Source organism: Vicugna pacos, chromosome 11 (genome assembly GCF_048564905.1).
Source record: "Vicugna pacos chromosome 11, VicPac4, whole genome shotgun sequence".
In the NCBI taxonomy this organism is placed as follows: Eukaryota; Metazoa; Chordata; class Mammalia; order Artiodactyla; family Camelidae; genus Vicugna; species Vicugna pacos.
Genome location: NC_132997.1, coordinates 52,409,048 through 52,433,170, shown reverse-complemented (window position 1 = coordinate 52,433,170; position 24,123 = coordinate 52,409,048). Strand labels below are relative to the sequence as shown.

Here is a 24,123-nt window from a genome sequence, read left to right as displayed (position 1 = left end):
GAAGAAAAACAGGAGGTGTAGTTATCTAAAGAGATGCTAGACAGCAAACAAAGTTTACCGGAAGTCTTGTTGCCCTTACCAGAAGTCATTCCTTGGTGCTCTTTGCCTGGCAGAGGATAGGACTGAACAGACCGTGCATTTGACCCAGGTAGTCCTTACTGAACTAGCAGCAAAAATACGCTGACTTGCCTGACATGTGCAGGACTCAGTACTTGGGGAGGGAGGTAAGCATGTTAAATTTTCCTTGCCCTCAAACTGCTTATCATCCAACTGAGGGACATAAGGCATATATACATAAAAAATAATGGGCAGCACAGTATTTGCAAGTATATGAGTGACTAAGAGAAGGGAAGGGCCCTGGCCTGGCCACAGATGTGACCACGAGCAAGTTGTTCACCTGGTTTGGTTGGAGCTTCCTCATCCATAAACCGAGAAGGTGAGTTAATATTTGTCCCATGTTTCCTGAACTGCAAATGTGATTTACAGAAGAGATGCCAACTGCCATTTCCTTCAGCAATCACAAACTCACATTTAGAACCATGGTCACTGCTCAGGGAAGGATCAGGAGCTGCACTGGGCTTGCCAGTGACCCCTTGTAGAATGCCTTGAGGGAAAGGCCCCCCTCAAATCCATCAACTGCCACTAGCAGATGTGTGGAGTGTCCACTATTCAGCATTGTCCTGACACCTCAAGGCCACCTTCTCTGATCTCCTTCTCTGACCTTAACTCCCTGGGATCCTATTGACTGTGCTTGTTAAAAAAAAAACCAGAGCGGTAGAGAGCTGGGGTGGACAGATCACAGCGGGAGGCTTGGATGGGGTAGGGGTCTTGCCTAGCTGCAGAAGCGTGGGCCAGCCCCATGCACCCTGAGGCCAGGTTCCTTCCGGGCCTAGAGGCAGCTGAGACCATTTTCACTTCTCTTGCCTGAAAAACTTCAGGCCTGGGTCCTGCAAAGGTGCTGCTTGAAACCTGACCCCTTCCTGCATGAAGGGCTGAAAGCTCTTACCTGTTCTGTGGTGACACTGACACCAGTAAGCAGGAGATCCCCCGCCATCACCTGGAACTTGAGCACAGGAACCTGCTTTTACGTAGGCCTTTGATTTGACTGCAAATGAGACTTTCGACCAGGCTGGCAACTGAAAAATTCCTCTTATTTTAATTCTTCTTCTTCTCCTTCCTCTTCCTCTCCTCCTCCTCCTGTTGATTTACACCAATCTCTTTTTTTTTTATCAAGTTGTGATTAAAAATCCAGTGTAAAACATGAGATAAATAAAAAATTTTAAAATTAAAACAGTAAATAAATTAACAAGTAAAAATGTTGAAACGAAATTAAAAGCAGCCATAATTTCATCCTAGCACGGTATTTGCTTTTGTGCCCTTTATTTCCCTGTGCACAAGTGGTTTCTCAGTGTTTATCAGACTGAGTTTTCAAATAAAGCAAAACAAAATTAAAGCTGCAAGGAGTCATGGGCATTGAAGAGCCCCAAAAGAGAAATGTAGCTGTTCCTGTTGTGCTGAAGTCTCACTCTGATGCCATCCTTGGGGATCCTTGTCCCCAGGGTCTGTCCAGGAGGCAGTTTTATACAACAGTTAGGAATTTGGGCTTTGGATTCAAATCCTGGCTCTGCCACTCACTGGCTGTGTGCTTGTGCAAGTTACCTAACCTCTTCCAGCCTTTACTTGCTCATCTGTAGAATGGGGATCATAATCATACCTACTTTGTAGGGTGGAGAGGGCTAAAACTAAAGAGAGGCATTTGAAGCATTTAGTGACTAGAGTACAGAAAGGCTCAACGAATGATGGTAAAATAAAGTACTTTTTGATGTTATGGTAATTCATCCTCATGAGAGGAGCCACCTTATACCGAATTCTTTTTTTCTTCTTTTTATAAACCTGGTGGTAGTCTAAGCACCATGGAGGTTAGGATTCTGAGGGGAGCTAAATAAAACTGTCAACGGATTTGGACAGCTTACAAGTCAGGGTCAGAATTTCCCACAAACCTGTGACACTTGCTTCCCATCATTCTCCCTTGGTCTCTTTCCTCTGGACACAGGAGCAGTTTAAAACTAGCGGCATCATGTGGTATATCCAGATGGTGGAATATAATTTGATCATAAAAAGGAATGAGGTACTGGTACCTGCTACAACACAGGCAAGCCTTCAAAACATTGTGGTAGATGAAAGAAGCCAGCCACAGTGGACCACATGTTGTATGGGCCCATTGATGTGAAATGTCCAGAGTAGGGAAGCCTCTAGAGATGGGCAGTAGATTAGTGGTCGTTGGTTGTCGAGGGGGTTTGGGAGGAAATGAGGAATGACTGCTAATGGATAGCTTCTTTTTAGGATGATGAAAAATTCCTAAAATTAGGTAGTGCGGATGGTGGCACAACTCTGTCAATGTACTAAAACCTTTAAACTGTACACTTTAAAATGGATGAATTGTGTGATAGATGAATTATTTCTCAATAAATCAATTATTTAAAAAAACAAACCAACCAGTGGTGTAGCTGCTTCCTGTTTAATGACCAGTAGGCAGAGCTGCCGTACATGAATGAATGGGGCACCCACCCTTGTGATCAAGCAGCATCAAGCATTTATTGAGCCATCCTGGGTGCCTCGGGCAGATGCAGAGAAACCTAAGTTGTGGTTCTTCTCAAGAAACTTGAGAGGATAAGAATAGAAATTCAGTGTGAGAAGTCTTTGCTTCATTCATTGATTCCTTTATCACCCTCATTAGTCCAAGTATTTGTTGTGTTCTTACTATATGCCAAGCACCATTCTAAGTTTCAGAAATAGAGCAGCGTGTCAGAGCTTACAGTTTGGTGGAATCAAATACAAAGATGTGTCAGCTTTATAAAAGAGAAGCTTAAAAAAAAACTCCTTAAAAAACATAAAAAATGAAAAGCTCAAGGGGCTCAGAATAGCCAAAACAATCTTGAAAAAGAAGAACAAAATTGGAGGACTCTCACTTCCTAGTTTCAGGATTTACTACAAAGCGACAGTAGCCAAGACAGTGTGGTTTTGGTGTAAGAATAGACATCCAGATCAGTGGATCAGAATTGAGAGTTCAGTATGTCAATCACATCTCCATGAAACTGAGACTTTAGAAATAAATCCATGTATTCATGGTCACACGGGTGCCAGGACTCCTCAATGAGGGAAAGAGTAGTCTTTTCAACAAATTGTGCTGGGACTTTATAGTGGATATCCATGTGCAAAAGAATGAATTTGGACCTCTACCTCATACCATATGCAAAAATTCACTCAAAATGGATCAAATACCTAAATGTAAGACCTAGAACTGTAAAATTTTTAGAAGGAAACATATTTGTGAATCTTTGTGACCTAGGATTTGGCAACAGATTCTTAGACATGACACTGAAAGCACTAACAACAAAAGAAAAAGATAATTTGCACTTCATCAAAATTAAAAACTTTTATGCTTCAAAAGTCACCATCAAGAAAATGAAAAAACAACCCACAGAATGGGAGAAAATACTTGCAAGTCATATATCTGATAGGGACTTATGTCTAGAATATGAAGAACTCTTACAACTCATCAATAAAAAGTCAAATAATTTTTTAAATGAGCCAGGGATCTGAATAGACACATCTCCACAGAAGGTATAACACATGGCCAATAAGCACATGGAAGGGTTCTCATTGTCATTAGTCATCAGAGAAATGAAAATCAAAATTAAAAAGACATACTAATGGGTGTTAAAGATATGAAGAAATTGGAACCTTCATGTGTTACTGGTGGAAATGTGAAATGTTGCGGCTCCTTGGAAAACTGGCAGTTCCTCAAAAAGTTAAAAATGGGTTATCATTTTTAGTAGAAGTAGAAGCAATTCTACTTCTAAGTATAAACCCAATAGAAATAAAAAAAAATGTCCACACAAAAACCTGTGCACAAATATTCATAGTAGCGTTATTCATACTAGCCAAAACAATCCAAATGTCCATCAGCAGACAAAGGGGTAAATGAAATGAGGTATATCCGTACAGTGGAATAGTATTTGGCCATAAAAAAGAATGAAGTACTGATACATACTATAGCATGATGAACCTTAAATATATTTTGCTAAATATAAGAATCCAGTCACAAAAGGCCATATACTACATGATTCCATTTATATGAAAATGTACAGAAAAGGCGTATCTGTGGAGACAGTACATTAATGGTTGCTTAGGCCTACGAGGATGAGGGATTTGAGAGGTGATGGTTACAGGTACAGGATTTCTCTTTGAGGTGATGAAAATATCCTAAAGCTAGTTTATGGCAGTGTTTGCTTAAAGTACTAAAAACCATTGAATTGTACACTTTAAATGGCTGGATTGGCTGTTGTGTGAATTGTATCTCAATAACACTGTTAACCAAAAAATATAATAAAGATGCTTCCCTAGGAGAGTGAGATGCCCCAAGCAGACTTGTATTTACTGCTGTAGGACTGAGGGCTTAGTGGACCACTGGGGCTGAGGATGGTAAGGGGTGGCTGTCACCACTGGCAGGACATACATTGGGTCAGTGAGAATGTGACCTCAGAAGTAAAATGAGCAGATTTTAACCAATTTAGGGGGAGCATGTGCGAGGGTAACTAATGAGAAATAAGGTAAAGAATGTTAGATAGTGGCTTAATGGTTTGGAATCTTGCCCACAGCCACCTCCCTTGGCGCTTTATGGTGGTCCTGGCATATCCAGTCCCATTATTTTTCTCTGTCCCTCTGAGGTCCACTCCAATCATCGCACACATTGGTCCTGAGGAATGTAGCCATGTCAGGCCAGTTTACTCTTATGTGGCCAAGAGGGACTCCTGTTAAAAACATCCTCTGGGTGGAAACAACGCATGTGTCCAGTGACAGATGAGTGGATAAACACGTGTGTTGTACACGTAACCGTGGAATATCATCCAGCCTCAAAAAGGTGAACTGCTGACACAGGCCAAGACATGGATGAGCCTCTGAGACTGTGTGCATAGTGAAATAAGCCAGACACAAAAGGACAAATGTATGATTCTGCTTACATGAACTATCTAGAATAGGCAAATTCATAGAGACAGAGTAGTGGTTGCCTGGGACTGCGGACAGGGGAAATGGGACGTTACTGCTTAATGGTTGTAGAGTTTCTGTTTGGGACGATGAAAAATGTTGGAAATAGTGGTGATGGCTGCATAACATTGTGACTGTACTTAATGCCCATGAGTTGTACCCTTACAAATGGTTGCAGTGGTTAACTTTATGTTATGTATATTTTTCCACAATTTAAAAAAGATCCCCTGGGGAATCAGTGGAGCTCTGGACTAGCTGGAATCGGTATCTGAGCTGACAGGGAAAGAACCCAAGGCATGAGATGAACCTCAGATGTAGGGATTTCTCTGAGTTGAAACACTGTTTTTATTTTTACTTTTTGGCTAACAGTGCCGTTTGTGAAAAAGCGTAAGGAATTAGAGAAAGATGGATGAAGCTTTGTATTTAAGTCTGTGCTTCTATTCTTCTGCAGTTGGGAGTGAGAGCCCGACTGTAGGAAGCTGTCTGCCTAGGACACCCGGCTGAGAGAGGGTACCTCTTGCCCAGTCTTCCAGTGGGGGCAGCGGTCTGATGGGGTCTGCAGGACTCCTGCTTTCTGGCTGAAAGCACAGTGCTGTGGGAGAGGCAAGAGGGCCCGACCCTGTTGAGAAGCGACAAGGCTTGGGGCCTTCCTAAGGGGAACATGAATCTGATGCGATGCTGTTGTCTACCTAAACAGAAAAGGGAGATTTCATTGCCCTGGATCTTGGAGGATCTTCCTTTCGAATTCTGCGGGTGCAAGTGAATCATGAGCAAAACCAGAATGTTCACATGGAGTCTGAGATTTACGACACCCCGGAGAGCATCATGCATGGCAGTGGAAGCCAGGTGGGTCCCTGCTCCCCTCCCATCAGCCCCAGTGGGTCTGGCGTCAGGCCCTAGCGCACCTCCAGGAACCAGACCCCAAAGCACTGGTGTGCTGAGCCCCTGGAGGAGTCGTCATAGGTGCATGTGGAGAAGGGGTGACTGCCTGAAGGGACCCCGCTGTCTGGGTAACCTGGTAAATGGGAGAGAGCTGCTGGGACAGTGGCAGGTGAAGGCTGAGAAGAGGGGGCCCAGCAGGGAAGTGCACTCGTTCATTCCCTAAGGATCCTGGGATTGGTTCCCCCACAGAGGGGTAGCAGAGCCCTTGGGTGAATGACTTTTTCCAAGTCCTTGTCCTCCTCACCCCATTCACCAAAGGCCCAGGCCTCATATGTTGTGGCTGTCACCCTGTGGGGCAGCAGGAATTTGAATTCACAGCCCCAGGGCTAACGAAGGGCTCCTGGCTTAATAGTCTCCCATGAGCTCTTGGCACAGAAAGCAGGGAGGGCAGGGCCTTGCCTGGAAAGTCGCTGTCCCTTCCTCTCACACTAACCCCGTCAACAGGAGGGCTGCCTTCCTTAGTTGGCCGAGGCCCGTGGGCAAGCTTGGAAAGGCCTGTCCACCCACTGCACCCTGCATCTGGCTGCGGTGAATGGCGGCTGCAGGTCCACTGAGGACCCTGTGGTCAGAGGGTAGGCAGCCCCTCATCAGGCTTCAGTCACTTCTGGGTCTTTGTGTGGGAGCTGCTACTCACCCTTTCCTGTGGGTGTTCGGGCCCCTCCCATTTGTAGCTTGCCTCCTGAGTCATGGCTGCTGTCAGGATATGTGTTCAGAGGTTGCCAAATATTTGCTTTAGGGAGGGTGTGTTCGCGGCAAGGTTCATGACTAAGTTCTCCAGAAAGCACGCTTGTTCTGGCTGGACTTTGAGATGAGACCCAGAGCCTTCTCCTCTTGACTCCACTTAGTTCCTAAATTAAGGTGGGTGAGACCTGATGCGAGCTCTCTGCCTTTTCCTTATATGAGAGAAAAGGGCTAATCTGGGCCTTTAACCTGCTCTCAGGGGCTTGGGTTCAGAGCTTTTGAGATCATGTCACAGGGAGCACTGAGAAGAGCACTGTCACTAGGACAGATGAGCCACTTCTCAGCCAGCCAGTGAAACGGGTGCATCACTTTTCGGATGGTCCTGCCTGGAGGTCCCCCCCTTACATCTCCATTGTTGGGCTGCAGAGACTGGCTCATTCATCCAGTGTGTGCTTAAAGGCTGCCAGCGGGCAGGTCTCCTCATCCTGCCCAGTGGTCTCTGCGCTGCTCCTTTTCGCAGGTGGCAGCAGCCTCTGGTTGGCATCCTGCTCTTTCCATTTGGTGACAAGTAATGAGCTGTCACTCTGTTCCCCCTTAGTCCTTGGGTTGAGCCACTTCTGTTTGCTGCCTTCACCATCAGGATTCTCTCCCTGTGCTGCAGGCATTCCTGTGTGCTTTGGCCTGATTTTTTAGGAGCAGAGTTGTAAATTAAGGGGGTGCTGCCCCAAGGGGCACACTTGCTACGTCACTTCCCCAGTAATTTCCTTGTTTCTGCCGCCCCAGGCCCTCATCTCTCCTAGCCTCTGTTCCCATCTTTCCAGCCCTAGGATCACTTTGTTTCCTGCTGTTTCTTCCTCTGCCCCTTTTAAGCAGTCTGCGAAGAAAAGATGATGACGATGGTAATAACGATACTGTTGCATTATAATAGCAAATACGTACATAGAGCTTGTTATGTGTCAGTCGCTGATCTAAGCACTTCCTATGGATTAACTCATTTAATCATCACAGTTACCCTATGGGGTAGGCATTATTATTATTCCCGTTTCACAGATGAGAAAATTGAGGCTTGGATGTTAAGTAACCAGCCCCTTGGGTCTTATGGTGCATAAGTAATAGAGCTGGGATTTGAACCCAGGCAGTCTGGCTCCAGATGTTAGAGTTTTAGCAGTGTGGAACATGCTTAGGCTATGTTTTGTTTTTGTTTTTAGTTAATTAATTTATATTTTTATTAAAATTTTTTGATGGTGTGGAAATGTAAGGGCTGTGGGCAAGGAGGAATGTCCAAGGGATTGAAGGAGGAGAGGATTGACAGTTGGAAAACAGGGATGAAACAGGAACCTTTCATACAGAAGTTTGGTGCGAGGTTAGCAATTAGTGTCGGGGGCCCATTTTTCTGAGCTCTCTTATCGACCTATAGAGCATGCTGGTAAACCAAGAGCCCCATTTTGCCCATGATGCAACTCAGACTCGCAGACTGAACAACGCTGAGTTCTTGGGGTTTCAAGCTCATCTTCTGTCACGTGCAGGAATTTTAGACAGATTTTTAAACCTCTTATTTGAAATAATGTTAAACCTACAGAAATGTTTAAAGATAAGCACAAAGAGCTTTTTATACCTTTTATCCAGATTTCCCAATTGTTAACTATTTGCTTTATCCTTCTCTCTCTCTCTGCACATACACACACACACACACACGGTATCCCAAAAGTTTCAGTGCAATTTTAAGCTCTAATAATTTCAAAAGCATACATGCAACTTTCTTAAAACATCGCTTACTTAGTTTTGTGGATTTTGACTAACAAATGTTTAGGTTTTTGTTTCAGTCATTGTTTGCCATTCTAAATTAGAGAGGGTGAGTCTGCGTGGGGGGAGGTTTAAAATAATGACCATGTTGTCAGGAAAGGAAAAGAACTTTTTTTAAACACTAAAATTGTGTGTCCAGAGAGCTGGGTAACTTCCCTTTCTGGTTGGTCACAGACATAGGTTAGTGGTGCAGCAGGGAGGGGGTGCTTCCTGTCTCCTCAGCAAGCTTGTCGCCCCTGGGTGGCGGGCATTCCACAAACAGCACTTCTGAACTGAGCACGTGGGGTGGGTGTGTTTGGCTCACATCCCTGTGAACCCACTTCTGCTTCCGAGGTCCCCCTCCGCTTCCTTCCACATGGCAGCAGCCACCTCTCCTGAGGGCCTGGAGCTGCCGAGCACAGATGACGTGGGGCGTGCTGCCGGCCTTACTGATGGGTTTATAGCGCTCAGAATATAGGTTGTGGGAAGCTTAGCTGGGCTTCTCCGGGGAGGGTGGTCAATGCTTCTTGGCCGGGAAGTCAGACTGCAGAGCTGGCTCAGGGACGTCTGGGGAAGGTGGGGGGTAGGAGTCGTGGCTCCTGGCCCCTCTCAAGGATACCCTGCAAAGTGGCCGTGAAGGCAGCAGTGCAGAGACTGCCTCCCCCAGCCTGGCCAGCCCTGACCCTGCCCTTGGCTGAACTCCTCCTACAAAGTTTATTTGACATTTTATTTTGTGTTCCCTTCTCCCCTCAGTCTGTCAGGGACCCCCGACAGATTGGCCAGAGTGAGTGAACCATGGCCTTGGTGAAGCTGCCTCCTCTTCTTCCCTTGAACTACAACTGTTTGGGGAGAGAGAGTGGGTGTTACTTGTGGTTTGGGTTTTTTGCTTTTGTTTTTCAAAATTCATTCTGGAGTCAGAAAGCTGTGGATTCTGACAGATGGTCCTTCTGCCCTTCCTGCAGTCGGGCCCTGGTCTGGCCCTTTATTTTTCCATAGCCCTTATCCCAAGCACCACCCCACAGACTGGGGGCCAGCCCCCTCCCCTGTCTCTGTTCTGTCTCCAAATCCCTTTATTTTAAAAAATTTTGGAGGGGGGAGCTAATTGGGTTTATTTAATTATTTGATTATTATTCTTTTGTAATGGAGGTACTGGGTATTGAACCTAGGACCTCGTGCCTGCTATGCATGCGCCCTACCACTGAGCTATACCCCCCACCTCCCCAAATCCCTTTAGACAGGGAGAGAAGAGGAGGAAACAGGAGGGGATCTGCCCTCTCCTTAGGCACCTGGGAGGGCCCTGCCCCATGGGCTTCACCCTTTCTTGTGGGCTATCTCCTTGACACGTTTCTTAAAATCAAACCCAAATAAAACTATAAGTTTAATATGGAAAAAAAAAGAATACCCTGCAAAAAAGCCTTCAGCAGATGGCCTTGTCTGGGAACATGGGCTGGGGTTACTTCCTGTGACTGTGTGGGTTGGCCCTGCCGGCATTGCCTTCTTCTGGGTTTCAGGAAGCTTCATTAGCTTTGTCAGTCCCATACAAGGGAGGTCGAGTGTTAGGACAGCCATGTGAAAAAAAAAAAACAGACAGGGGATTACCTAGATAGTGGCATAAGTTCCAGAGGAGTGTATATATATACACTTTGGTTACATTAATTGAGGTATAAAACTAAGGAAAAGGGAGGTTCTTAGTTCAGAGAAACTTTCCTCTTGGTCAGAACACATATGAAGTACTACATTCAGTTCAGGATACATTTCAGAGACGAGGGGCCGTATTAGATCCAAAACAGTCACCTTCCAGGTGCTGAGCTGCTGTCATTGATAGCACTCACGCAGAGGCTAGGAAACAGTGTTCTGGGTTCTTTCTCATGGGTTCTAAGATGTGTATGCATATCCTGGTAACATGTTGTGGAACAGGCAAGCTTAAATTACAATCCCGTAACAATCCTGTAATCCTGAAAATAAATCGTGGTGTGTTCACACAGTAGAATACTGGGCAGCAGTGAGGACGGACAGTCTACGAAGACACACAACAACATGGATGACTCGACTCACACACATAATGTAGAGAAAAAGAGGGCAGACACCAGAAAGTGCACACTGTCATTCCATTTATACATAGTGGACAGGCAGGCAAAGCTAACTGAGAGTGTTAGAAGTCAGAGGGGCTGGCAATTGCCCTTGCGGGGCTGGGCAGCTGCAGCAGTGACTGCACTAGGTGGGTGTCTGGGTGTTGATAACATTGTGTTTCTTGATCTGGGTGCTGGTAACACAGGTGGGTGCAGCTTGTGAGCATCCCATGAACCTACACTTAGGATATGTACACTTTTTTGTATGCATATTGTATTTGAGTAAAAAGTAAAAATATGATAGCCTGAAGATTATTCAATCACTTAAGTGGCTCGGGGCTGCGGAATTGCCCATGGAGCTTCTGGAACCGACAGAGTGAGGAAGATAGAGACAGAGATACAGGGAAGGGGCCAGATGGCCACTCCACCTGGGTGGCTGCAGGTGATCCATGGCCTGTGTGTCATGGAGGATGAGCTGATTTTTCTCTTATTTTTACATGTCCTCGGTACCCCGATAATGCAGCTTAGTGACCACTGAGAGGCCAGTTCTATGTGAAGGGTTTAAATGCCTCCTAAGCTGCACTGGCTTAGGGGGCAGGCTCTTCTCAAGGGGCTCTTCACTGCCCAGCACCCTGTGTGGGTGCCTTGTGGGTGGGTGGGGCATCTGGGCAGCTGTGCTCCTTTCTGTGTTGGGGGAAGGGGGGTCACTCACGTTTTTTCCTGAATTACTGCGTCCCCTTCCTCCCTCCTGACTGCTGCCTTGTGCTTTCTCCAGCTTTTTGATCATGTCGCTGACTGCCTGGGAGACTTCATGGAGAAAAAAAAAATCAAGGACAAGAAATTACCTGTGGGATTCACATTCTCTTTCCCTTGTCGGCAATCCAAAATAGATGAGGTAAGAATTCCGGGAGCATCAGGCTCCACAGAAGCCCCAGAGGGGAAAAGCTAATGAATCCTTTTTCTTGATTACTTTTTCCTTTTGCTTACAGGATGGCCTGCATGTCTTGTATTTCTTTTTTTTTTAAAAAACGTTTGTAAAAATTAATGTAAGGTCATGAAAGCATGTTTGTTTTTCAATTACTTTATTTATTTATGTATTTTTGGAGATGAATCATGGTATTTATGGCTGTCGGGTAGAGAGAACCATTTCTTAAACTCAAGCAACTGAAGGAAAACAAAGGTTTAGTGACCTTTCACAAGGTCTGCTGTTGGTACTAAGTTTCCCTTGGCTGTTTTTGAGGGAGGAGGGTAGTGAGGTTTATTTATTTATTTATCTTATTATTGTTTTTTAATGGAGGTGCTGGGGATTGAACCCAGGACCTCATGCATGCTAAGCATGCACACTACTACTGAGCTATACCCTCCCCGCTAATGTTCCCTTGGCTTTTGAGAACTGAAGCTTGACAGTCACACTCCCTGGGCACAGGCAGGGTGAGACACCCGTCCTCCCACAGGGAGAGAGGAGAGATGGCCTGAGAATGAAGGGAGAGTGCTGGCTGTTGCCGGCTTGTTCATCAGCGGCTGTGGACCGAGTGCCATCCTGTGTAGTCTGGGTGAGGCATGATCTGCCCTCTAGACAGTACAGTCTTCCAGGAAGGAAGGCATTACAGAGGCAGAGAAGGAACGTCCTCAGGGGCACAAGAGCCCCTCAGGGCAAAGCAGATGGACCTGGCAGAGCAGGAGCCGAAGACAGGGGCCCCCAACCGCTGCCCTTGAGCCCAGCCCAGGGAGGGCTTCCTAACCTGGGCAGGCTGCCTGCCAGGAAACCAGTGGATCACAGGCTCTAATTACCCATCTGAAGGCCTGTGCCCACTCCTCAGTGCTGCCTGGGACCTTCAGGACTGTCCAAATCTAGACCAGCTGCCTTTTTCCACAGATGAGCAAAGTGGCCCTCAGAGGAGTTGGGGAACCTGCCCACAAGGAAATGGTCCAAGGTGTGGAAGTAGGATCGGGCTATTGATTTCCAGCCTACACTCTTTACACACCACGTTCTCTGAGGCTTTTGGGGGCCTGGGCCATTCCGGAGGCCACGGGGCCTGAACGGCAGCTCCTCCTAACCCTGCTGTAGTTGTAGTGACTTCCTGTATTTGGAGAAAAATAGTCAAGTAAAACAGTTATTTTTCTTTTCTAGTATCTTTGATTGAAAAAAAGATACAGGGGAGGAAGGTAAAGCTCAGTGGTAGAGTGTGTACTTAGCATGTATGAGGTCCTGGGTTCAATCCCTGGTACTGCCACTAAAAACACTAAATAAACCTAATTACACTCCCCCACAAAAAAATTTTAAAAATTAAAAAAAAATGCAGAATATGTAAAACTACTGAAATAACATAAAGGGGTAAAGCAAAATATAAAATTCCTACCCTTCTATATTCCCAAGAGAATAACCATGGGATGTCTGTCCTTAATGTTTCTCCATTAATAGACAAACAGAAATGGATCATATTTTGTAAACAGCAAAGTCACTGCTTACAAATGGGGGTTTAGTTACAAAGTTGGGGAAGAGGCACGAATCACACATAGTTAATATTATCCTTTAATCTCTAGGACTTGACTCCTAGAAGTTCAGTAGCCAGGAATTATCTTAGCATTTTGTTTCTCTTCCCACTTTGGCTCTAACGAAAGTTCCTTGGGGCTATCGAAGCCAGAAAGGTCTGGTTTGTTTGTTTGTTTGTTTGTTTTCCAGAAAGGTCTGGTATGAAAGTGCAGAAATGTGATGAGGTAATAATAGGATTTCTCTTGTTCCCTTTTTAAATGAAGTCTCGCTGTGCACTTGGCCTCAGTTAGATTTGCATGCTGTGTGACGCTGCTGCCCTGGCCAGCCACTTAGTGTATTACTGCAGTGTGAGCTGCAGGGCTTTTTTCTCCCCCATGGCAGCCGCCAGAGAAATCCATCATGTAGATGGATAAACAGGAGAGAGGACAGTCTGGCTCTGCAACTCGGTGTGATCTGGAGTGAGCCTCTTGTCCCTCTGGGCCTCTGCTTTGTCACTGTTCTTGAATGGACTCCCCAGAGACCTGGGGATTTGGAGGCCTCCCAGGCCTCTTCTAACCCCGTCTTCTCTCCTTTGCAGGCCATCCTGATCACCTGGACAAAGAGATTTAAAGCGAGTGGAGTGGAGGGAACAGATGTAGTGAAGCTGCTTGAAAAAGCCATCAAAAAGCGAGGGGTAACTTTCCCCTAGCCACTTGCCTTGGCCACTTGGAGGTGGGGGAGTGTGGGGACCAGTAGTACAAGGCCCGAGGCATCACATGGTGGGGGTTCTTGAAGACCTAGGGAGGTGAGCCGTAAGGGTTCACAGTCCGGACGGTTGGGGGTAGTTCAAAGCAGAGCTCTCCACAGTGCTGCCCCAGAGAGCCAAGCCCGTGGGCAGGGGATAGCCTCCTTCCGACAGAAGGGGTGGCCTGTGCAGGGAGCCAGTGAGGTCACGTGCTGCCTGCCAGGGTTGGATCAGGCACAGTCGACACATGGATGCAGTGGGCTGGTTTGCAGAGGGCTGTGGCTCTGTAAGGAAAACCCACTCTGAAAAGAATCTTAAGCCAGATAATGAAGGGAGCCTTGTCATTTTTATAATTTAATCACTGCGCTCTGATCCAGTGAATTTGATCCAGCAGTTGTGAAACCGGCACCACCCAGGGGGGCTGTGGTGGCTGTGGAAACAGGAGCCCTCCCGCCTCTCCGTCTTTAAGGTTGGTGATCTCTGCTCCACGTGTCCGTGGATGGTGACACCCTGTTATCTCTTCCCAGGATTATGATGCTAACATTGTGGCTGTGGTGAATGACACGGTGGGGACCATGATGACCTGTGGCTATGATGACCAGCACTGTGAAGTCGGCCTTATCATTGGTAACGTCCACCTCTGTGCTCATCCCTTCCTGAATCCAGTGTTTCCAGAAGGCACTGCCTCGCCTCCTCTCTTATGACTTTGTGTGGTCACAGCGTCTGGTCTGGTCTCTCTCTCCAAGGCACCGGCACCAACGCGTGCTACATGGAGGAACTGAGGCACATTGACCTGGTGGAAGGCGACGAGGGGAGGATGTGCATCAACACTGAGTGGGGGGCCTTCGGGGACGACGGGGCTCTAGAGGACATCCGCACTGAGTTTGACCGGGAGATAGACCGGGGATCGCTCAACCCCGGAAAGCAGCTGTGAGTCCCACCTTTCCTTACCAGTCATATAGGTCTTAGGGGACACTTAATGGAAGATTTGGGGTGGGAGATGAGAGGGGCAGGATGCCAGGTGATTGCAAAAAGAAAAGCCCTTCAAGTGTGCGTTATCTGTCGCTCCTTTGGAGAGATACACAGCCCTGGAGTCTGTAGCTTTAAAAGCACATTTTAAATGCTTTCTCTTTGTTTAATTACACTCTAATTGTGTCCTTGTAAAATATTTTGAAGACTAAAATACAGGAGCATTAGCATAAAGCTGAGGTTTAAAAACATTTCCATACACTGTCATCGCTAATGTTGCTGCTCAGGGTGGGAGGGGCCACTTGGCGTGCAGGCCGACAGGCCGAGCAGGGAGAGTGTCTTGTTCATTCAGCACACGTGTCTTGTGCACTGATGATGTGCCAGGTCTGTGTAAGGCTCCAGGGATACAGAGTAACACCTTCGCTTCCAGGATTTAAGATCTAGTTAGGGGAAGGAAGTCACATGTACAAATATCTGTCGTGCAGAGGAGCAGGTGAAGCCATCTGAGTCCTGCAGACCTTAGGGTGATTCCATGTCACGTATGAGCAGGTGGGTCAGAGCTGATAAAGACTCGGACTTAACGGGGCAAACTGGCCTTGGCCTTAGAGAGCTCTGGCTGCAAAAGTATAAGTGACATTATTCAGGCTGGTATGGGTGTCACTTTGAGCTCCTTACTTCCTGAAGTGCCTGCTCATATTTCTCTGAGATGCTGGCAACATGCATCTGATTGACCTCCCCACTGCCCTATCCTGGAGCTGGATAATGTCGGCTTGCTGAGAAATGCTCACCAACCTTGTTGGCTTAACAGCCCTTATCCTATGTTAGAGAGACACTATGCCAGGGAGTTCATTCATCATTTTGAAACTTGTCACCCAAAAGATCCTCCAGGCTGGCCGATTGGGCTTTCCACCTGATGAGTTAATGGAATTGCATGAATGGCCAGTCCCCCTCCACTGGGAGTGGTGAAGGTGAATATATGAGGTTTCTCACTGAGAGAATCCTGGGTTCTTAGACCCAGCATTGAACATCTCCTTTACATCCTGAGACTGAAGCACCAGCTTGGTAACAAAGAGCCCCAGCGCCAAAGTTCTGATAGCCGAAGGGCTTTTTCCCCTCAATACATTGACCTAAAGCCCAATTCTAAAACCTGCCCCCAGCTGACATAGAGCTATTTACTCTGCCTATTTACACACGTCACTGCAGATCTGTGGATATGTTTGATTATAGGACTGCCTCAAGCACCTCTGGGGTTATTCTGTAATATGTAGCATATGTAGCATATTGTATCTAAAATCCTCAAATCTCCACACTCCCAAGTGCATGTGAGTCCAGGAGTTTCAGATAAGAAATCAACCTGTAGTTACTATGAATCACTTAAGCAGAAGTCCTCCTTCTCAGCAGAACAGGTAGGGCAGTTACCCGTGATAAATGAACAGATATGGCCCAGACCCTCATCTCTTTCCTTAGCCTCAGTGTAGGGATCCTACTGGGCTTGTGTGGAAACCTGGACTTCTCTGCCATCCATTTTGATATATTTCTGAATTTCTCTAAAGGGCTGAGCTATGTCCCCAGGCTGAACTGTGAACTGGGCTCACAGATGGCTTGTAATAAACGTTTTTGGAGTGGTGGATGGATAGGGGTAGGATGCATGGATGGATGGATGGATGGAGGATGGATGGTGGCTGGGAGGTGGCTGGGAAATGTGTGGGTGGATAGACAGGTGAATGGATAAAAGAGTGAGAAGGGTGAAGTAAAGTCCATCTCCAATATGCTTCCCCGCTTACTGATTACCAAAGGTCGGGTCTTGGGAAGAATAACTCCAAAGAGATGACAGATTCTTGAGTTTCATCGTGTATTCCTAGAAACAGGCTGTTGGCTTGAATTTTTTGCTGAAGCCAAGCTCACTGTTCTCCCAGGCTTCTGCCTGACTTTTGGGGTCTTGCCTACGTCTTCTGTGCAATGCCAAGCTCTTCCTAGCCCCTTTGCTCTCCTTGTACCAGCGAAAGGTATTTGCTCCATTTGACTGATGGGGGAATTAAGGCACTGGAACCCTGGGAAAGGACAAAGCTGGCCCACAACTCTGTTGAGGTTTTATCTGGCTTAAGTTTGGGGTTTTCCATCCTGTTTGACAGTATAAGTTTTTCATAGTGAACTAACAGAATGTCTAAGATCAAAATCACCGAGGATGGTCTAGAGGAATGTTTTTCGTTAGAATTACATAGAGGACTTTAAAAAACATACAGTTGCCCAGGCTCATGCTCCCTCTCGACCCACTTCTCCTTCCCAGTTCTGATTCTGTTGGCCTGGGCTGAGGCCTGTCCTCAGGAGCCTAAAAGTTCCTCAAGTGATTCCAGTTTTTAACCAGGATTGAAAACATAGGCATGTTAGACTTGTGCAAAGGCTCTCAGTGCCCAGGTGGGCTCTAGGCCGCTATGCGCTCACTGATGCGTTTGGACTGAAGTTCACATTTACTGAGTACTGACTGTGTACGGCTGACAGGAAGGGTATCTGTGCAGCAGCTCTGTGGCTCCTGCCTCCGTTGGCGGTTGCTGCTTCCGGACTGTGAGGGAAGGACCCCCACCCTTGCCCCTGAATCAGCAGGTCTCTCTAAAAAGGATCAATCGTCGGCTTCCTCCCTGCCGCCCTCCGTCCTGGGCCTTTGATGTTCTGGTCCCTTACCTGTCTCCTACTGGAGATGTCGGTCCCACCTTCTTTCATTTTTAATTTCCTTTCTCCCTCTTCTGTTTTCTTGGGCTCTTCGTTTTCTCTGTTGTGTCTGGAATTTTGAATCCTATTTTCCTGCAATTCCTTATCACATCTTTCAAAATGAAGGAGACACTGCCCCAGAAAACAGCAGCAGCAGTGATGGTAACAGCGGGGAGGCTTGGCCTGGAGCACGCTTTGGCCTGAATGGTGGTGGAGTAGCTGCGCCTCTTTTCAAGTCAGCCCTTTAGCCCGTTTTCTTACTGTTGCTCTGCCCTCTCCGTAGACACTCTCAGCAGCTCTAATCCTCCCTCATTAGGTGGCCCAGGCCTCTCCCTCCTCTGTCCCTGGGCTGCCCATGGGAGCAGACCCTGGCTGCCAAGGAAGCTGCTGATTGGCGTTCAAGTCCTTGCTCCCCTGTCTGAGTACAGTCCCCTGCCCACCCTTCCCAGCTCCCCCAGGCCTTGTGGGTCTCAGCCCTGCCTGTTCCCACCAGCAAGCAATGAGCTGCAGCACCACGGTGCCGCCCACTGGCCTGTGGTCCTAGGCATCTGACGGCTGAGGCAGATCATGACTTGCTTGGTTTCACTTGAGGCTCATGAGATGTGCTGTTTCCTCCTTCTGCTGCTCCAACAGGGACTCTAGGGACTGAGAAAGGACTGACACCTGGCCTCGGGCTTCCTTTATCTGGAAAGGGGGGGTGGTGGCAGTATCTACATGTCTGAGACACCATTGTGTAGAAAGGGGAGCAGATCATTCTGAGTGTCTCCAGAAGGCAGAGTGAGAAGCAATGGGTAGAGGGGTACCAGGAGGCTAACTTTAGCTCATCCTCGGTGGGGAAGAACCTTCCTATTGTCACACTTGCCCTACTTGGGGGTCGGCTGCCTAGAGGGAGTAAGCTGGAGGTAGAAGAGCAGAGGCTGGGTTAGGGTGGGGCAGGTGGCTGCAAGCATGACAGTAATTGGTCACATTTAATGACACTGTCCATGAGAGAGGCAGAGCAGCGCAATGGCTAGAGCATAGAATCTGGGGCTGGATTTAACTGGGTAAAAAATGTGGTTTTGCCACTGATTAGCTCTATGACACTGGGGAAGTTATATAACCTCCCTGTGCCTCAGCTTTCTCATCTGTGGAATGGGGGTAATGACAGTCTCTGTCTCATAGGGTTGTAATGAGGATGAAATAAATTAATACATGTAAAATGTTTAGTTAAGTATGAGACACATAGCAAGCATTCATCGTTAGCTGGGCACTGCAGCACTTCACCTGTACCAACCCCTGACCTCCGTACCGCAGCCTCACAGGTAGGCCCTGCCATGATCCCCATTATGCAAGTAAAGAAATCGAGACCCGGAGAGGCGGGTAGCAGAGTAGTGGCAGAGCCAGGGTTGAGCCCACGCAGTCTGGCTCCTGCCTTCTCTGAGATTCCAGCTCGGGCTGCACAGAAGCTGTTCCCACAGGTGCTTGGGGCAGCCACCAGGCAGGGCAGCTGGGACTCAGAAAGTTGCTCTCCTGCCAGGGATCCTCGACACAGCCTTGGTGGGGGCGGTCCTGTCTGGTCCTGTCCTGAGCAGAACAATGAGAACTGTGTTTCTCTGCACCCAGTGTTGGGGTGAGGGGGCCACGTGCTCAGGTCCCAGCAGCATCCCTGGCTCCCGGGCCTGGCTCTGAATGAACAGATTGTTTTACTGTGTCACAGCCAGCTCTGGGTGTGCCAGCTGGGCTCCCTCAGAGGAGAGGCTGGCCGCCCGGGCGTGGAGCAGCCTCTGATCTGTCCTGCGCAGGACTTCCTCCTGGCTCCAGTCAGCTAGGATCCGGGCCTGGATCTGGCTCAGATACAGTCTCGAGCCCCAGTCCCTGGTGGCTTCTCTGCAGTGCTGGGCTCAACATGGCTGCTGCAGTCACAGAGCCCACACCGCCCACCACACCTCCCAGGGGAGGCAGGAGAGCGGATCTGTGGGATTGGCCGGTGGCTAAATGTGGCCAAAGCAGTAGGATAAGCTGATTGGCTTTAAGCTACTCAGAGCCTTCTCCTGGAGTGTAGGGTGAGGTCAGTGAGGAAGGAGAACATGGATGCCAAGGGAGTGACCAGCCACAGAAGTCCCATGTTCCTCATGCTGCATTTCAACCCCATCAGCTCCCTTGGGGAATACCCTTTCTGAGCTGAGAAATGGAGAGAAAACTTCCTGGCCACTTTCACACAGGGGCTAGAGAGCTCCCTGATAGAATGATGAAGAGGAAAGCCCTTTAACAAGTACAGCATGAAGTTTTATAAGAGATGATCGTATTCTACTCATTTCTGTGTGGGTCCTTCTCTTCAATCCTGATCTAAATCCTGATGTTTTCCCCGCCTCCAGGTAGCCTTCCATGCCTGCCCCCACCCCATGGTGCTCTCCCATTTCCTACCTGAGGATAGGGGTTGGGTCTGGATCACTCCTGTTCCCCAGCTGTCTGCTCGTTGTTTAATCACACAAGTGCGTGGTCTTGTCGTGAGCTTGTGGTGGTGGTGGGGGCGTTTTTTGTGTCTCCCCCACCCTTCATGAGTTGCCCCAGTGGTGGGTACAGAGGGAGGACCTGACAAGCACCTGGGCGCTTTTCTCCTGCAGGTTTGAGAAGATGGTCAGTGGCATGTACATGGGCGAGCTGGTCCGACTGATCCTGGTCAAGATGGCCAAGGAGGGCCTCTTATTTGAAGGGCGGATCACCCCGGAGCTGCTCACCAGAGGGAAGTTTAACACCAGTGATGTGTCAGCCATCGAAAAGTAGGTGCCTCCCCTCAAGGCTTTCTTTGGGGTTGGGGTAGGGGGACAGAGAAGAACAATGGGTCCCTCATTACCCTCTGAATCCTGGTTTGAGAGTCAGGGCTCTCTGGGTCGGTCTCCGCTGTCTTTGCTGACCCAGCCTGGGCTGCTGTCCCTGCACGCCCCTGGTGGCAGCTCATTAAAGAGCCGTCTAGTGCAGATTAAAATAAAAAAAAAAAAGCCATCTAGTTAGTAGCAAATGCTTTGTGGATGATTTAGTTACAAAAGCTGCTTCTTCTCCTTCAATCTCCATCCCCACCACACATACACACACACACACTCACTCACTCACTCACTCAGGATAAGATTGGAGTCCAGGGAGTAGATGATCCTAGGGGTGGACAGGAGCCGACTGAGCCCAGGCCTGGGGCAATCTCCCTTGGAATATCAGGACCTTCTCCAGACGATGTTCAGGGGAACTCTAGGGACTTCAAGATAATTAGGTGTCCCCTGATGAAAGGGTTCTGTGGCCAGTAGGATTGGGAAATACTGCATATTTACCCTCCATTTAGAGTTGTACAGTACTCATTAGCATATTAAAGAAAACACTCAGTTCACTTTGGTTAACTGGTCATTTCCCGAAATTCTTCTCTGCCCGAAACACCCCACCCTGCCTTCCTTCCGACATTCTCTCACCTGTTCACAGCCACAGGTGTTTCCTGGCACAAGTCTGAGAAACACTGATTAATCGATGAGACAGGACAGATAGACATAGAAGGACAGAGTCCAGCCCATAACCTGACTGCTACCCATCTGGGCTAAGGACCTTTCTCAGCATCAGAAACCCAGACTTTTCTGCCTCGACTGTTATTTGCAGGCCTTCACCCTGAGAGTGAAGAAGGTGAACTTGCTTTTGGGGTAGTTTGATGTACTTGGGTGGCTCCAAGTCTAAAGGACTCTTGTCCTGTGGCAGTTCTAGGCTTGGTTCGTGGTTCAGGAGACTCCTTGTAGCCATGTGAGGCCACCTGCTTAAAGCAGGGCTAGCTTGGTGCTACAAACGACCTTCCATGTCCGCACAGGACGGTCATCCCACTGCCTCTGCTGTGGTCCTGGAAATTTAGACAGAGCCAGTGGCATTATAGCTCTGGCCACTGGGAGAAGATGCTGATTTAAGTGGAAAGGGGTTTATCTGGACTTACTGTTACTTTGCATCTGAATCCTGGCATTTGTCCTAGGATCTCTCTTCTTCAGCAGAGATTGGTACAAAGCTACAGTCAACAGGGAGCCACGCTACTGAGTTTCCAACTATATCTCTTCTCAAGTCTCCTGGTCAGCTGCTGGGAAGGGAGGGAGCAGGAGACTCGTGGCTTGTCTTCAGAATCATTGACAAAGTCAGGAAATGCCTGCCTTTCTCTACGCCTGTTTTTGGTGTTGGCTCTTTGGTTACCAAGAAATAAAACCCATTTGAACTTGCTCAAGAAAGCATATATATTGGAATAAAGCCTATCTCAATAAAGCCTATTAAAAACATCCTAAAAGGGCAGATGTTGGAAGCGTTCTCTTTAAAATCAGGAGTAAGACAGTATTACCTTTTTTATTTAACATTGTCTTGGAGCCTTGGCTAATGTTTTGTTTGTTTGTTTTTAAAAAGAAAGAAAAAGAAATTAAAGGTATAAGAATAAAAAAAAAAGGGGGAGATAAAATTATCATTATTTTCAGATAGTAATTGTCTGTCTGGAACACCAAAAGATATCTAGACAAATGATTAGAATAACAGGAGAGGTTAGGAACATGTCTGGAGATAAGATACAAAAATTAATTGTATTCCTATGTATTGGCAATAATTAAAACATGTATATATTTAAAAATAAACCTTTATTTTATTCTAGAGTATTTTTAGATTTACAAAAAAATTGCAAAGATGGTACATATCCCTCACCTAGTTTCCCCATTGTTAACATCTTACCTTAATATGGTACATTAAAAGAAAAAAGATATAAATATACATATTCTTTAAAAAAATACATCTATGATAGTAATAAAAATAAAATTATAAAGTCCCCTGTAATGAATCCAACAAAAGATATACAAAGCATGTATGCAGCAAACTAAAATTTGACTGAAGAACATCAAGGAGGAATGTGTAGAAATCCAGGGTCAACTCAGACTCCAAGAGCAGGAGCTTCCCCTAGGTCTCCCGGCTGCTGAGCCCTGGGGTGGAAGCAGCTATTTCTCCATCTGTTCAGAGACTGAGTAGTCTGGCCTGTCCTCTTCTCTCCTTGTACCTGACATGTCATAACCCAGCCTAGTGCAGTTTTTCCTCCTGCTGCCTGGGACTCCTTATGGAGGAGACCTCCTCACGCTCTTCTCAAGCATTTGACTGCCTTAATCCCAGGCAACACACCTGGTGAATGGAGTTCACCTTTCCAGGACCTTCAAACCTCAGGGCTTTGCACTGCCTGCTGTGGTCCATAACTCACAAGTATTGGCCTCTAACCTCACAGGAATAAGGAAGGCCTCCACAATGCCAAAGAAATCCTGACGCGCCTGGGAGTGGAGCCATCTGATGATGACTGTATCGCAGTGCAGCACGTGTGCACCATTGTCTCGTTTCGCTCTGCCAACCTGGTGGCTGCGACGCTGGGCGCCATCCTGAACCGCCTCCGAGATAACAAGGGCACCCCCAGGCTGCGGACCACGGTTGGTGTCGACGGGTCTCTTTACAAGACGCACCCACAGTGAGTCTGCCCTTTGCTATAATTGGCACTCAGTACCCATCTGGGCTAAGGACCGTCTCCAGAGGTCAGACTTTTGCACCCAGTGAAGGTTTTTGGCAGACAAGACAACGCCTAGTTCTGGGCAGAAAGAGTTGCCCAGTTGGGAAGTATCTGGCCCTCAGCTGATTCTCGTTGGTGTTGCTTCTGCACTGCACTGTCATCTCTCCTCGTTCATAAGTCTTGTTAGAGATTTCCATAGCTGCCAGGAGCACTGGGTGGAATATGTCTGTATCTTATATTCTCTTCTCGTCTGCATTTCATCAGGGGCCTTCATCCTGTCTAGTGCTTGGGTCATAGGTGCAGTGCTCACGTTCCTGCTGTAGAAGCTCCTGTGAGTTTCTAAAGTCCTCCAAACACTCAGATACTACTTCTTTTTTTTTTTAAACGGGCAACTTGTTGACACTTTGTGTCTGAGGGCCAGAGAAAGATGTAAGTTGTAAGTAGTCCGCATAGATGCTGCCTTTTTGTCTGTTGGATGCCTTGGTTGGAAAAGCCTTCTGTGGCCACTTAAGAGCATGGCTTATACCTTTAAAAAAGGCTAAAGGTGAATTCTAAGTCTTTATATACCGAGTTTTAATAATAACTGCCTGTGACCTGATTTTTTGTGCAGGAACTCAGATATTTCTCCCACTGTATATGGTAACGTGCATGTGAAGTGGCTTTGTGGATCCTGTATCTTCATACCCAGTTCTAGTGTCAGTTAAATGAAGATTGACTTAAACTGAAATAGTTCTGTGTTGCTGAGGGGAGGGGTTTTAGCTAGTTAGCGGTCAAATTTTGTTTCTTTGTATTCTTATGGTATTTGTAAAATTCTTGATAATGAAAGCCGTCTTAGTTTCTTGGCTAATTTTTGGGCAAGGAAGTTTAGGGACTTACACATTAAAATTTTTTTTCTACAAGTGAGAAAATACACATAATGTAAAATTTAGCATCTTAACCATTTTTTGATTGTACAGTTCAGATTTAAGTATATTCACACTGTTGTGCTGCCATCACCACCAGCCATCTCTAGAACTCTTTATCTACAACATTACATTAAAAAAATAACTTTGACTAAATGCTCATTATTTTAGAAGTAACATTTTTGGTATAGAAACGTCAGATGGTTCAAAAAATTACAAAGAAAATAGAAGTCATTTTTAATCCCACCCCCTGGAGTTGACCACTGTTAACATGTTGGGGTTCCATTTTC

The 24,123-nt window shown here is 47.0% G+C and overlaps 1 protein-coding gene across 4 annotated transcripts in view; it reads left to right on the top strand.

Annotated features, from left to right (window-relative positions):
• HK1 (hexokinase 1) overlaps positions 1–24,123 on the top strand; it is a 99,163-nt gene that overhangs the window by 58,023 nt on the left and 17,017 nt on the right. For all 4 annotated transcript variants that reach the window (XM_072971397.1, XM_072971398.1, XM_072971399.1 and 1 more), the window contains 7 exons: positions 5,747–5,895; positions 11,299–11,418; positions 13,595–13,690; positions 14,269–14,368; positions 14,488–14,671; positions 20,020–20,175; positions 22,659–22,892. In XM_072971397.1, the coding sequence (XP_072827498.1) occupies positions 5,747–5,895; positions 11,299–11,418; positions 13,595–13,690; positions 14,269–14,368; positions 14,488–14,671; positions 20,020–20,175; positions 22,659–22,892 (1,039 nt within the window). The remainder of the gene's footprint in view (positions 1–5,746; positions 5,896–11,298; positions 11,419–13,594; positions 13,691–14,268; positions 14,369–14,487; positions 14,672–20,019; positions 20,176–22,658; positions 22,893–24,123) is intronic.